This window comes from Condylostylus longicornis, unplaced genomic scaffold (assembly GCF_029603195.1).
Source record: "Condylostylus longicornis isolate FDR11 unplaced genomic scaffold, ASM2960319v2 ptg000014l, whole genome shotgun sequence".
Classification (NCBI taxonomy): Eukaryota; Metazoa; Arthropoda; class Insecta; order Diptera; family Dolichopodidae; genus Condylostylus; species Condylostylus longicornis.
This window is the reverse complement of record NW_026577983.1, coordinates 2,237,390-2,252,738: the sequence shown is the minus strand read 5'-3', so window position 1 is coordinate 2,252,738 and position 15,349 is coordinate 2,237,390. Positions and strand designations below refer to the sequence as shown.

At 25.2% G+C, this 15,349-nt stretch overlaps 3 protein-coding genes across 3 annotated transcripts; all 3 read right to left on the bottom strand.

Moving 5' to 3' along the window:
• Window positions 1–116: 116 nt before the first annotated feature.
• On the bottom strand, window positions 117–2,313 carry LOC129605770 (transmembrane protease serine 3-like). Its single transcript, XM_055515697.1, has 6 exons — window positions 2,302–2,313; window positions 1,240–1,873; window positions 831–1,072; window positions 610–762; window positions 301–535; window positions 117–235 (listed from the first exon to the last, which is right to left on the bottom strand). Exons 1-6 carry the CDS (start codon window positions 2,311–2,313, stop codon window positions 117–119), a joined length of 1,395 nt encoding a protein of 464 aa, XP_055371672.1.
• Window positions 2,314–3,239: 926 nt separating this feature from the next.
• On the bottom strand, window positions 3,240–4,993 carry LOC129605769 (trypsin-7-like). Its single transcript, XM_055515696.1, has 8 exons — window positions 4,934–4,993; window positions 4,726–4,861; window positions 4,537–4,659; window positions 4,336–4,448; window positions 3,916–4,065; window positions 3,644–3,823; window positions 3,484–3,553; window positions 3,240–3,361 (listed from the first exon to the last, which is right to left on the bottom strand). The coding sequence occupies exons 1-8, from the start codon at window positions 4,991–4,993 to the stop codon at window positions 3,240–3,242; spliced, it is 954 nt and encodes a 317-aa protein (XP_055371671.1).
• A 3,686-nt stretch (window positions 4,994–8,679) lies between these two features.
• On the bottom strand, window positions 8,680–15,276 carry LOC129605768 (transmembrane protease serine 9-like). The gene is made up of 14 exons (XM_055515695.1): window positions 15,173–15,276; window positions 14,957–15,082; window positions 14,757–14,872; window positions 14,524–14,682; window positions 14,220–14,418; window positions 13,941–14,051; window positions 13,049–13,095; window positions 11,421–11,510; window positions 9,858–10,065; window positions 9,555–9,796; window positions 9,269–9,418; window positions 9,025–9,204; window positions 8,910–8,964; window positions 8,680–8,795 (listed from the first exon to the last, which is right to left on the bottom strand). Exons 2-14 carry the CDS (start codon window positions 15,003–15,005, stop codon window positions 8,680–8,682), a joined length of 1,722 nt encoding a protein of 573 aa, XP_055371670.1. The 5' UTR covers window positions 15,006–15,082; window positions 15,173–15,276.
• Between the last annotated feature and the right edge of the window lie 73 nt (window positions 15,277–15,349).

Genomic DNA, 15,349 nt, shown 5'->3' with positions numbered 1-15,349 from the left:
AAAGATTTTCACAACACTTAATTTACAATAACTGTAACACTTTTCAAATAATGCGTTTACGTATCTATGTATATGTAATTTTAAAATATACGTGTTTTTATTTAGGAAATTTTTGATTAATTACACCAACAAGCCCCTTGACTTAATTTCCGAAGCCATCCATTAAATTTTGTTGTTCTCGTAAAAACATCAGCAGAATTTTTTCTTGTACACCCTAAACCCCATGAAACGACACCTTAAAATTTTATTAACTAGATTAATTTAAATTTCCCAACATTTTTCATATAAAAACAGATTTACCAGCCAAACGACTGCGACCTTTTTGTGTTATCATCAATGGGCCACCGCTATCCCCACGGCATTCAGTACCGATAGTTGGTGTAGCACTACTAGAACAAATCATTGTTGGTGCTATCAATTTACCAACAAGTGTATTACGACATTGTCGATTAGACAGAACTGTAGTATTAACCATACGCGTCAAATGAAACGAAATTTCGTTTTGAACATTTAATCTCCAACCTGTTAGAGATCCCTTTAAAAAGAAGAATAATTTTTTTTTTCCAGTTAATTTCGAAACAAAAAATTATGTAATAAAACAAAACTTACAATTTTTCCAACAAATGAAGTCTTGTCGACTGGCAAACAGATTGGACGAATCATTCCATTACTAATATCAACAGGTTCAGATAATTTTATTAATGAGATATCATTGAAAAATGTATTTTGATCAAAATGTAATGGGCGGTAAACCCTAGCAACCTGTATAATTAAATAAAATAAAATGTGCCTAAAAATAAAAATTAAAATTCCTTGAAAAATTTAACAACCTTTCTTGTTATGACTTCAAAATCTTTCTCATTGTCTTTTTTTATATCTTGTATATTAACTGTAATTTGATCCATTTGAAAAGTTGAAGTACAATGTGCTGCGGTTACAACATACAAATCGTTAATCAAACTTCCGGCACAAAAAAATTGCTGATTAAAAGTAAGCAGAACGATCCATGGATATTCATTTTTGGCAGTTACGTTACCATCAACAATCTTTTTTAAGGTCCTAACACCACATTCTATTGAAATAAATTGAAATTATTTATTTAATATTTTTTGATGTGCTTAAGTAGCACATAATAAATATCAAAGACTGGTAAGTAAAAACGTTATTTCAAATAAGGATTAAATAAAGTGGAACTTTATTTAGGTATATAAAGAATTTTGAAAAAAAATTAAAACTTACTACATTTCGGGCATAAGGTTGTTCCAGTTGTAAAAGCATTAATATTTTCATTGATTAAAAATGAATCGTAACCTTCAGTTAGATTAGCAACATCATTTACTGGATTCACTATATCATCATTTACCTCAGGATTTATAGGATCTAAATAAAAGTCTAAATTATTAGCAATTGGTACTGGAGCAGAAAGTACTGGAGCCATTGTTGTTGTAATTTCTGTCGAATTTTTTTCATTTAATTGTTGCTCTCGAAATTCATCGGAATTATTTAATGATGTAAAAACTGGTCCATTTGATTGAAATTCTGTCATGTTCTGTACAATATTTCCTGAATTCCTTAATTTCTCTATTATGCTATTTTCAGTTACTATTTGTTTTGTGATAGAAACTGTTTTGGTTGTTGAAGGTTTAATTGTTGTTGTTGTTGTTGTCGTTGTTGTTGATAATTCTAAATTATCCATTTTAGTAAGATTTTCTTGATTTTTTATCGTAATTGTAGGTTTAATAATTCTTTCAATTACTCTTGGGTGACTAATATTTTTAATTTCATGGTTTTCAGATATTGGTGTACGATTTATTAATGGTCGTCTATGACGCTGATTCAATTGTAAATTTGTGTTTGGCACTTTTGTTGTAGCCTGTATTTACAAAAAAATATATATATGTATTTTTTTAAATAATTAATCTTTTTTAATTGAGGACGAAAGTTTTTTAATTACTTTACTTATGACCGGTATTAAAAATGCAATAATGAAAATAAATAAACTAATTAAAAGTTTCTTGTGAATATAAAAAACCATCTTCGTCGTCAAAACTTTTCTTGTTCTGTTTTTTCTACGAAAAAATATACGTTATTCTATAAAACTGTTCAACGCGAAGTTAAAATTATAAATAACTGAGAATGAAAAAGTATTCATTGGTAATAATTCTATATTGTAGAAAGTTTTTGAAAAATTATTGGAATTAATAGCAAAAAATCTTTACATATATAAATATTTTTCACTATATGGTTGAATAAAATGCCTTGCGGGTCAGTTGAACATTATTTAATCAATACGTTGTTTACCATTTGGGTCATTATTAAATATTCTTAAAAAAGTTTATTCTAATAAGGTCGATGAACTAAATAGTTTCTTATGTTATACTCAACTATTATTAATATTATACGCTTTTTGTAGGTAGATGAAGAAAGTAAGATAGTAAATAAAATAAAAGTAAAATATAGTAAAGATAATGGATGATCAAAAAAAGACAGGGGTCTTCTAAATTTCATTTTGGTTAGCTTGAAACCTTTGATTAAAGAAAATTTTTCAAACAATAAAAATTTGCAATACCTTATAGTTGTCAAAATAATGTTTTTTCCATTCTGGTTTATTCTTGTCATTTATGAAATTTAAAGTAAAAGTCTTGTTATTCCCAAAATAAATTGATGTCTGGAGTGTTTTTTGCCAGTACAATACTTGTGATTTATGTTCATCAATTTATTTTAATATTTTTTATATTATATTGTGAAAACATAGTGTCATAATAAAAAACAAAAGAGTTGATGCTCGCCAATAGGCAAAAAACCTATATAGGGGAAAGATTTTCTTGTTCTACTTGTTGTTCCTCAACAAGGTTTTTGTGTGCTCATACTTCAATTGAAATTCACATCAACATATTTCAAATTTTTTACTATTATAAGAGTTGTTTTAAAAAATTTAGTTTTTATATTGTACTTATTTTTCTCGTAATTTTTGGAGTATGTATATGTATATGTGTGAGAATGTTTATGATAGTTTCTGAACAGAAAGTACTTTATGTAATCGATTTGAATGTAATAGAGGAAGACTGGCAGAATTCGTTCAGCTTTAAACGCAGTTTTTTGAGTTAAACCCGAGTAAAATAAATTTAAAAATTAAAATTTTACGAAAAATAATTTATTTATTTTTAATTTAATTTTTGTTTTTTAAATAAAAAGTTAAGTTTTTTGCTATTTTCCCAAAATAAACTGTAGAAGTACAATTAGTTACTGCAATAACAAGAATTTTGTGTGTTCTGCAAAATCCATGGAAGATATTTGGTAACTCTAGCATATACTCCAGGCGCATTTGCTTTAGCACAGCCATAACCATATGAAACTACACCTACGGAACGAAAATAAAAAAAAAATTAAATATATTATTAAAATAATTTTGCAATTAATATTTAATAATGCAAAGAATTAAAAAATATTTCAATTGCTTATTGTAATAATAAAAGTATTTACCAGCTAATGCAAACGCATTTGTTCTACCATTTGACTTTGAGGGAGCAATTAATGGGCCACCGCTATCACCCTATATAAAAAAAAAAATGATTTAAAATTTCATTTGTAATTCAAAAGTACAGCTATATACAATTACAAAATACTATATAATGAAGTTTACCTGGCAAGCATCTTTTCCACCTTTTTTAACATCACCAGCACATAACATATTCTCTGTTATCATATTACCATATTTTGTCTTTTTACAGTCATTATTTGAAATAACTGGTACAGTAACTTCACGTAATATTGATGATACTTGACCTTGTTCTACTGTTAATCCCCAACCAGCAACAATGGCCTTAAATTTATATTTATATATACATAATTAAAATTTAATTTTTGGGATGTGGTTAATTTGTTTAATGCTAATAAAGAGTAATCACTACTTACATCTTGATAATCAAAAGTATGTTGTGCATCTGGTAAACAAACTGGTCTAGTTGCACCATTGAGAGGAACTGTATGTGACAATTCTAAGAGAGCAATATCATTATCAAGTGTACGAGTATTGTAATTGGGATGTGCAATTATTTGTTTAACCTATTTAAAATTACAAATTCTTATTAATTTATTTATATTATAAATTAAGTTTGCATGAAAAGATATAGATTTTAGAGTAGAATTTTTATTAATTTTGAATGAAAAAAGAAGTTTAAACCTTAAAAGATATAAAATTTAAGAAGCCAAAACAAATAGATTGTATACTCTTTTTTAAAGTCGGAAAATATAGAAATTTAACATTCGGCATTTTTTCAGCATGATAAGAAATTTTTAATTTTAAAGTTCAATTTTATTTTTGAAAATAATTACCGCTCTATGTATTCCAGTAGATGCAGCATTTCTATCAAATTGTAATAAGCGAACTCCCAAATTATTAGCTTTAAAACCGGTCGTGCAATGAGCGGCAGTTAGCACGAATTTATCTGTAATTTTTTTAATAAAAAAAATTTATAGAACTATGTAAAAATTCTATATATAATGAAAAAATTGATTTCATGTAAATAAACTTACCATTGATCAATGATCCACCACAGAAGAATCTTGAATTATATGTCAATTGTGCTATCCAGGGATATTTGTTATACCGAACTGCGAATCCTCCAACAATTCTATTTGAATTAATCCATCCGCAATCTATAATATAGTTAGATCAGTTAATGTTATTCAAAATAGTTTGCTTCATTTGATTTTTATACTAACGGCATGTTGCACAACGATTCATTCGGATAGGCTTATACTTTGGTTTTCTATCTGCGATTAGTTTTGGAAAATAATCTTCTTCGTTAATAAAATCTCTATGATTACCGGTATTGTTCTTTTCGTAAAAGTAAACCGCCTTAAATTTTAAAAATATAATATTAATATAAAGAAAGAATCAACTATATTTTTGTATATATTTTATATTTACATATGCGCCTTTAACAACTAATGCACAAGATATAAAAGCCAAAAGTGATATCAAACGCATTTTGATTGAATATTATTAAAATTTTTAGCGAAGTTATGGTTTTTGTAGTTCGAGATTCAAAAGGCAACTGAAGTATATAATTTCGATTCTTTAATTATGAAAAATCTTCACGAAAATTCAATTTTGCAGAATTCTCTTTTTTCATATTAAGAAGATTTCAATAATCATAATATTGAAAAAAAAAATAAATTAGGCTTAATATGAAATTGAATTCAGAACAGAACAACCAAAAAATTAATAAAAAAAAAAACGAGAGATTCCTTTAATTTAGCTGCTGCCTCATTTGCATTTTATGACGGTAAATTTTGATAATCGTATACACAATAAAACTGTTTATCGGACAACGACATAAATTCGAAAATTATTTTAAAATTCTAAATATACATTAAGAAATTCCTGGTGTGTTATAGAATATATATGTATATTTATATACATACATTTATCTTAATGTGTATATTTCAAATGTTATGATAATGGTCAAATTAAATTTATAATGTCAAATATTTTATTAGTGATTTTAACATCAGATTTGCATAATCAGTTGTCTAATAATGCATAAACTATTGGAATGAATATTAAATAATTAATTTGAATATGTTCACTGCTCAATATATTATATAATGAGTAAGGATAACAAGAGGAGTAGCAGGGTTTCTGTATACATCCGTTCTTATAAACTATTACTTTTAATTCGTGGTTTTGGAAGTTTCGTTTTGCTAATTACAGCTTAACTTCTTCACGAATATCTTGTGTTTAGAGCCAATAATCTTATTATATTTTTGGTTTTTTTTAATTGATTTCTTTAAGCTCACGAATATTCGTATTGAAAAAAATTATGATGACGAAAAAGGGTTGATGACCTGTCCAAATATTTTTTGCTTAAAATTTTCTGGTAATTTTTTTTCATGTCGTGTTTATATTTTTGTGTTGATTTTCAGTTAGATGAAAGTGTTGTCGTTTTATGGGCTGCCTTTTATTATTAAATAAAAATAAAAGCTGTGTTAAAAATTTATTGATGGTAAGTTATAAGATAAATAATTTTATTTTTTTGATGGCATTTATTTTTAGCTTTTTCATTTATAGAAAACTTTAATATAAGGAATATTTCTGAAACTACAAGTTTACAAAAATATACATTTTACTAGTTTTGTAAGACGGTAATTTATACATTTCTACGTTTGCCCAATTTAAAAATTTTTGTGGTTTCGATAAAATAAATGAAGAAAAAATGGCACTATTTAAGCTTCGAAGGACCATAATTTTTGGAGGGGGGGGGGCATAGGTAAATTTCAAGTTTCCCCCTTGAAGGATGTAAAAGTTTTGTAAAAAGATACACAGACGGACTGACTAACGAACTGATAAGAATTTTTTCTTTTTCTATTTTTTTGGGGAAAGGATTTTATTTTTAAATTTGCGTTGATTAAGATTCGTTGAAAATGATTATAGTTGGTAATGATAACTAGTTAAGTACATCTCATAAAAATTTTTAATAATTTCGAATAAGTGTTGTTTTTTTTTTTTGTAAAATATAAGAGAATTCTTTAATTTTTGGCAAATTCAAAAATTAAAAATTTGAAAATTACAACAAAATTGCAATAATAATTAATTGTATTCAACTACACACAATCATAATTTACAATATGTGACACTCCTGTAAATATGCAAAACTTTTCTTCAAATATGATGTAACACGGTAAGTAAAGCAGAAGCTAGCTTTTTTTTTTGCATAATTACTTACTTAAAAAGTTTTTACATGATTAATTTAGCTATGTTTAAAAATTTTAATTTCAAAATGTGCTCTTAAGTTTAATTCTCACTTAAAATTTCGTTGCTTAAACATTTGGTGCCTATATTTTGTGTTATTTTCAATTTAAGTTTTTAACTTTTACAAATTTAAAGCAACTGTCTTGGTTAAAGAAGAAGCTTTAAATTCGAATTGAATATCAGTTTAGCTATATGTTATAAGTTTATAAAATTGTATACACATATACCAAATTTATTCCAAAACTTTATATGAACAATAAAAATTTTTATTGCTCTTTTAAGTGAAATACAATGCTCTCTTCAATTTTACTTTCACTGATAATTTAATACTTTTATACCATAAAGTTCTCATAAAATGTAAAAATATGTATTATGGCATTGGAAGATGACTCATAATTTAAAAATTTCGTAATATTTACTAGTTTAAAATTTCAAAAAAGAAATTATATTTTAAATTTTTCAAGTCAATTAAGAATATAGAAGTAAGATTAACTTAAATTGCGTGTATCTGTTGTATTAAGAAAAATAAAAAGTTTAATACATTTCATAAAATTTTTTCAAAAGATGTTTCCGACACCGTACTCTTGTTGAGAAAGCAACAAATTCATAAATCCTCTAGGCATAAACATCTAAACTAGGGGCTTCACCTTGACTATTATTAATTTGTGACTATTACTAAGTAAACATGACTATTAATAATTTTTTAATTATCTTATTGTCTTTTAGAGTTGTTTAAAACTAATTTCTTAATATTTTTTTCAAATGGCATTATAAAACTACTATAATATTCATAATATATTTTTAAGTCAACAACGAAAACAAAAAAAGAAAATTTGTGTTGCCTTAGCCACATGCGAAAATACAGAAGCGTTTGATAAAACTTCAACTAAACTAGTTTTTCTCTTTTTGAAAACTTGGTGTTTCATTTAGAAAGAGCCAATTCATTTTTTTTTTAGGAGCTTGGGATAACTGAATGCTTAGTTTGCAAAAAAATAGTTTTTTTTTGTAATAATTTTTTTTCTATAAACATTCAATTTCTCTATGAGACTTAAAACATAATTTGCATTTATGATTGAATGTGAGTTCATAAATTTTAAATTTTTTGCTTTTTAATGGAAACTGTAAATTTTGGCTCATTAGAATCAATTTTATTAATTTTTAATGAATAAAATAAAAAGATCAAAGAACCTTGACCATGCGAGCTTAAATTTATTATACATACTACTTTTTAAAATCATTAGTATTAAGAATTCTAAATATTTTGAAAGAACATCAATTTTATATTATAAAAAATGTTTGCTTTGAATTAATTTTTATTTGTTTATTAACTTAGAAAATTATATTCGAATTAAATAATTAATTATATTCGAATAATAGTGTATAAATATAAAAAATTGTGGAATTTTAATTTCTTTAAACATAAATTATTTCTAAAATAGTATTTGAGTCTTTGGTTTCTAATTGTACTTTGTCTAAAATAAATAACAATGGGTATTAAATATTTCTCGTTTATGGGTACTAGAAAATTAATTAAAAAAATGTTTCTATTACAAATGTACATTTATTTTTTATATTGCAACCACCTTTCAAATTGTTTCCCTATCTTGCACATTCTTTATGATGATTTGATGATATCTTGATGAACTAAATTCATACATTATCTTAATTTCTGTAAATTGCAATATTTATCAATACCAAATAATTCGCCTTAACTGCCTTTTCTCTAGATTATCCACATAACATGTTATCTGAGTTTAGTGGTTTCGAGAATTTAAAGAATGCGTGTAATCTTTTATAAATACATTTTTTTATTAATAAAATAAATAACAGTTCGTATATAAGTAAATAAGTAAAATCAAAGATCAGATGCAAGTATTCAAGTAAATAACTATTGCAATAATAATTCTAGTATCTTAAAAGTTTTAACAGTAACACGCATCTTGAGTATTACTTCGAATCCAAGTTCCATATCTATTTACTCTAGTATAAACTCCAGGCTGATTTGGTTGAGCGCAACCTTCTCCCCATGAAACAATACCTTAAATAAAATATAATTTCAACATAAGAATCATTTTAAGAATGATATACAAAACTATTTATATAATTTTGAAACTATTTTATTAATTTATTAAAATAAATTATTTTTATTAACCTGCAATTTGATGAGATCCATCACTTATAACATGTAAAGGGCCACCACTATCGCCCTATAAATAAAAACTCATTGGTTTTTGTTCAATCATAAAATTGTTTTATATTCATTTTACCTGACAAGAATCCTTAAGACCTTCTTTGAATCCCGCGCACAACATATTGTCAGTAATACGTAAAGCACCGTATTTAGTTCGACGACATTCAGTGTTTGACATTATAGGAACTGATACCTCTTGTAGAACATCTGATATTACTCCATTTTCCATAGTTGCTCCCCAACCAGTTACAATACCCTTAAAGTTAAGGAAAACAAAACACTTTATATAAGAATACGTGAAATTGATTAAAAATTTTTACGGTCTCGCCGGTAAATGATTTTCCAGGTGTAGGTAAACATGCTGGTCTTAAAACTTTGTTCATTTGTACAGGATGATCTATGTAAAGTATTGCAATATCATTATTGTACGTTGATGATGTATATAAAGAGTGTTGCAAAACTCTTCGTACCTTAAAATTAAAAAAAAGAAAATAAAATGATTGTTCAAAGAAAAAGAAAAAAATAGCTATAAAATGTAAATTTTTTTGAAAACAATAAATTGTTTTAGCCTAAACATATGCAATTTTTGCCATTTCAATAAAATACTTTTCTATCCAATCTTTGGGCACTAGTCATAGCTTTATTATGTTCTAACATTCGAACAACTATATAATCTTTATTGAATCCATTGACACAATGTGCTGCTGTTAACAAGTTACGATCAGTTATTAATGTTGCACCACAATAAAATTTGCCATGGTATAGCATCATTGCCATCCAAGGATATTGATTCTCAAGAGTTTCTTTACCACCAACAATACGTGTTCTTTTATTTGTATGACCGCATTCTATAATAAAGTTTATTTGAATTAAAATATATTTATAATTATAACAATAACTACAACATACCACAAGGTCCACAAGTTTTGTTGACAGCAACTGGTTGTGGTGTTGCTACTGGAGGCGGTGGCCTTAATCCTGGTAATAGAGCAACAATCCAATCCAAGAAAGGATTTTGTTTAACAGTTGCATCAGTTTCATTTAAAAGTATAATTTGTTCATTCTCCGCTACTGTCGTTGTTTGAATATCCAAATTATTATCAGGAAACGTTGTAGTCTGTTTGTGATATTAAGATATAATATTTATATAATTATAACATAAGTATGTTCAAATTGCAGTTATAAAGTTTGGGAAAATTTTAACTTTATCATATAAATCAAACAAAACAAATGAATAGAGCTATGTAAATCTATTAAAATAAACTTTATTAGAACTTTTATTAAAAATAACCTAAAGATGGTATAGGTACACATATGTATGTATGTATGTGTGTAATGTACATTAGTATTCCATTGTTTAATAAGACAGCTTACTTTTGTTTTGTTCTTTTGTTTTAATTTTTTTAAAAATGTATGTATGTATTTTAAGTTTATATATGGTATTTTGGGAATTGCATACACAACCTAACAAACACATTGTATCATCTTCTGAAATATCAATAAAAAATTTTACGATATGTCTTGTATTCAGAATTTATTTGATGTTGTGTCTGCAACGTTGTTAACACTGAAATATCTGTCAAATCGTGTATCCAAAATTTTTTCGATACGTATGTTGTATTTCAGTTGATTTCAGTGCGCTTGTTGACATTGTTGATTAATGCAAAATTTTTAAAAGGCAAGATAGATAAATCAAAGTATACAAAAAAATTTGTTTGTTAAATAGGTAGAAATTTTTAAAATAAAAATTAATTGAACACAAAAAATTTTTTTATTAAAGTACCTAACAGATGCATGTATGTAAAATGCTTTTAATAAATGTGGGACTGAGGTTGGAAAATTATGATCTGGGTCATTATAACGAACTAATTCCTCATTTTATATTCTAAACAATTTGTCAATTTATTTTCACATAATTTGAATTTCAATTAAATTTTTTTTTTGTAGTTTTATGTCAAAATTAGATAACGCAATGAATCAAAATATTTAAGTCAAATGTCAAAATGTTTAAATATAAATGTTACATAATATGCTTTAATGATTCTGACCCATACATACTGAAATAGGAAAACTAATTTCAATTATTTTCTGCAGATACAGACATTAAATGTCTAATTTTCAGTTAATTTTTGTATGATAATTTTACTATCACAAATTTTTTAAGGGAAATACATACAAATGACAGAAAACAAGAAATATTTTTTAAAAACCTTTTAAATTTATACAAAAATAAATAAATTTTATGCATACAACTCTTTTGTAATAAAATTTCGAAATTAATTTTAATATTAAATGTTTGTTATTTAATTATATTGTTATATTATTGAATTGATTTTATCACATTATTTTTCTAATAGCACTTTTATCATATATTGGTCTAAATTTCGTGTATCAAGCAATATGTCAAATGTAATTCATATGTCAAATATCTTATAAAGTTTTATTTAAATCAAAGTAAAAAATTTTACTCACTTCTACCGTTAACACTTTTTCATCGCTTTTGTCAGCTGTAGCAAATTGAAGTATGACAAATCCAAATAAATAAAATTTGAAAGAATTTGATAATTTCATTGTCCACTTTAAATTTCTTTCTTTTTTTTTTAAAAGAAGCGTCAATGAAATTTTTCACTGTATTTGGTTTTTTTTATTTTATTTTAGGAATACTAACACATTAATATAATAAAATTAAAATTAATTTTTTTTCACAAATTTTTATCACTGTTTTTATTCTATTTTTATTTGCTACAGATCTATCAACTCTTGTATGTGGTTATTATATGTTCGAATTAAAAATTTATTAATATTTAAAAAAAAAAAAAACAAAATTTGTATATGAAAACTTTCTGATTAAAATCTTTCAAAAGAAAACTTAATCCAAAAGTTCACAAGAAAAAAAAAAACTTTATACACCGACGCATTCGTTTTAAACTGAAAAACAGATTAATAAAAATTAAAACCGTGATACGCAGTATAAGAGTAAGAGTGAATTCTGTATACGTAAAGTGGGATCTTTCGACTGACTATAAAATTTATTTGTATAAAAAAAAAATTTCTTTTTCAATTTTTTCCATTTTATTGCTTTTATTTAACTTTCTTTCAAAGAAGTTTGCGCAAAATTACACGCTTAAAAATTTTCGTCACATATTTAATATAAAAGATTATGCAGTTACTCTATACAGTTTAATTCGGTCTTATGCTGTGGTGAATTTAAAATTTTTTAATTTATTTCTTAGCTATTGTAAATTTTGTTTTGTTTTAAACCAATGTAAGTATGTGTCCATATATTGTTAAAAATTGGCAGTGGTGCCAGACATTGAATTACAAAATAATGTCAAGTGTGAGAAATATGTGTGAAGTATTTTATATAATGTACGAGTATATAAATTTATATACTAACGTCATCGAAATAATATTAATTTTTTAGTTAGTAGTTTCAATAAATTTAATTGTGTAATTATTTATGAAAATAATAAGTGAATTTTGAGAATTTTATTTTTAATTTTTTTTAACTTATTTGTATTATGGAATTCAATTATTTGTAATTACCGCTTTGTAGTAAAAATAGCAAAAAGTCTTTCATAGGTGTGATTTGCTTCTGAAAATTTTGTTTTCTGTAATATAAGTGTTTCTAAAGTTGTGGTGAACGTATTTTATATGAGGATTAAATTTAATCTCGAATAGTGAGGAACACCAGTCTAAAATGTTTAAGAATTTTTGAAACGACATTCATTTTTGCAAAAGGATTTATTAAAAAATTGATAAGACTTACATATTTTGTAACGTTTGGGATTGATTTGCTTTTGGAAATAATTAATTTTCGAAATTTCATTCGAAATATTTTCATTCGAAATTTTGCAAGTAAATTTTTTTTTATTTTAATGGAATATATAGTAAATTTACTTCGAATATTAAACAGCTACTTCAATAAGAATTTACGCTTATGTTCTGGATAAAATTAATATCTACTGCAAAACTATAAATCATGCCAAAGAAATGAAAGAAAAGAATTAGATGATTTTGCTTAAATTTAAAAAAGAAAATTAATGTCACTATTTTTATTTCTCTAAAAATAAACAAGGAGTTTCAAAGAATCGTTTTACCGTTATTTCACTGTATTCAGGTTTTTCTTTCTTACGACAACGAAAAACTTATTTAAACTTATTTATATCATGGTATAAATAGAAAAAAAATTAAAACAAAATTTCATCGACTAGTTTAGGCAGATTAGTTATTCATCAATTCTTGATGATGAGTGGTAAGATTGTTGTTTATTACTGGATTGCAAAAATAAAAATTAAAAGCTTTCTCGAAATAAATATAAATATAAAATAAAAGAAATAAACAACAAAAAAGACGAACAAAAAATTAAAATGAACTATCAAGATCAAGGTGCATCAACTTGACAAAACGGTTAAAGAGAATTTTTAATTTTACTGTTTTTTGTAGTAAAAATGCCTTAAGGTATGCTTAAACCAGATTTGTCTTTTTTTGTTTTTTGGTGTTTTCGTTACAATATATTCAGTTTTTGAAGACCAGATTAAAAAAAAAATTGTTTTTCTTTTTTATTTTAGCAAAGTAAAATGAAAACAACACACACATATATATATATACGTATATAAGTACAATACTGGTAACAGTTTTAAGAGCTAATGTTCCACTTTTATTTCATATTGTTTGTACCTTCAATACAGTTTGTACGATTCTTTTACTTTTTTTGCAAATCATAGAGTGTTAATTGATAAATCAGGCAAATTTAATATTTTCTAATTTTTTGAAAAGTATTTAAAATTTGTTTTTACATGGTGTTTGGAAATTTTCAAAGAAAACTAATCGAAAAAGAACATTATTATTGTATAGTTTTTTAGGTATACACGCTGTGTTTTTGTTAAAAACGCTTAAGTGTTTTAAAGTAAAAAAAATTTATTTTCAACTGATCTCGTAACTATAAAACATTATAAATTGTTTTGGAAATTTTTTCTAATAGTTATTTACAATAACATGCATCTTTTGTATGATCTCGTATCCAACGGTAATAGCTGGTAACTTTACTATATATTCCTGGAAGATTTGGTCTTGCACAACCGTCTCCATAAGATACAACTCCTTAAATTTAAAAATTTGTATTTTTACATGCACATTTTTATTTTTGAAAAAGTAATTTTTTTCTTACCTGCTTGATAATATTTATTTTTTCTTTTTATATGTAACGGACCTCCACTATCACCCTTTAAAATAAATAATTTTCGAAATTATACTTTGAATGTTATGTACGCTTATAAAATGAGTTTTTTAATAAAACCTGGCAAGCATCTTTTCCTCCAGCTTCTTCACCGGCGCAAAGCATATCTGATACAACGGGAACTATTTTTGATTCACATTCCGTATTAGAAAGAATTGGTAATGAGACTTGTAAAAGATTTTCAGCAACTTCACCATCTTCACTTGTTCTTCCCCAACCAATGACTAAACCCTAGAATTTACACCCAAACAAATTTCACATATATGCAAAAAGTGTTGTTTATTTACAAAAAAAGACAAATTTTTTTTGTAAATATGGAAAATTTTTTGTTTTTACCTTTTCATTAACCAAATTTAAAGTGCCGCAAGGTAAACAAATCGGTTTTAGTTTCTTATTGTTAAAATCTACTTTCGACTCCAATTTTATCAAGGCTATATCATTAATGTATGTATCGTTATTGGAATAGTAACTTGCATGAGCAAAAATTTCTTCAGCCTTCATTTAAATAAAGTTGATATATTTTACAATTATTTAAAAAATATGTTTGTAAATTAAAGTTTATAGCTTACATTTATATCAATTGCATGTTCGCCTGGATTATTGCGATTGTGTGTTAATAACCGAACAGAAATACCATATTTTGAAAATTTGTGAACACAATGAGCAGCAGTAAGAATATACCGGTCTAAGTAATAAAATAAAATGTATTTTTTCTAATTCCTATCATCTTTTTAAATCACAGAGCAGTTTACAATATAAAATTACTGACCATTTATTAAACTTCCACCACAAATAAATTCACCACCGTATAACAACATAGCTATCCATGGATACTCATTTTCTTTTGTTTCTATTCCACCTACAATTCTACTGTTGACATTTGGAATTCCACAAACTGAACAAATGTATAAAAAGTGAATTATAAATAGAATTATAACAATTATTTGATTAGCAATTAGGCGTAAGTATACAATTTTTGACTTACCACATTGCGGACATTCAGTTTTTGGTTTATTGTCTTTAATTTTCTTTAACAATTGCAATAACCAAGGTCTTTGACTTGGTTTAGTTACCAACTTCTCAGGAAGAATATTCTTAATTTAAATAATTTGTTAAAGTAAAATTTATAAATTTATTTAATATATTTTTAAAGAGTAAAATT

Excerpts from the sequence above, each read along its gene's own strand:
- LOC129605770 (XM_055515697.1), bottom strand. Across the intron at positions 763-830 it reads TTGAAGTCATAACAAGAAAG|GTTGCTAGGGTTTACCGCCC; the intron begins GTTGTTAAATTT and ends TTAATTATACAG. Across the intron at positions 236-300 it reads AGGTCGCAGTCGTTTGGCTG|GTGTCGTTTCATGGGGTTTA; the intron begins GTAAATCTGTTT and ends TAAAATTTTAAG.
- LOC129605769 (XM_055515696.1), bottom strand. The coding sequence starts at position 4,993 with ATGCGTTTGATATCACTTTTGGCTTTTATATCTTGTGCATTAGTTGTT. Across the intron at positions 4,660-4,725 it reads GAATCGTTGTGCAACATGCC|ATTGCGGATGGATTAATTCA; the intron begins GTTAGTATAAAA and ends ACTATATTATAG. Across the intron at positions 4,449-4,536 it reads TGGTGGATCATTGATCAATG|ATAAATTCGTGCTAACTGCC; the intron begins GTAAGTTTATTT and ends AAAAAATTACAG.
- LOC129605768 (XM_055515695.1), bottom strand. The coding sequence starts at position 15,005 with ATGTTGTTATACGGTGGTGAATTTATTTGTGGTGGAAGTTTAATAAAT. Across the intron at positions 14,419-14,523 it reads TAAATTTGGTTAATGAAAAG|GGTTTAGTCATTGGTTGGGG; the intron begins GTAAAAACAAAA and ends TGTAAATTCTAG. Across the intron at positions 8,965-9,024 it reads GTCTTAAGGATTCTTGTCAG|GGCGATAGTGGTGGCCCTTT; the intron begins GTAAAATGAATA and ends TTTTATTTATAG.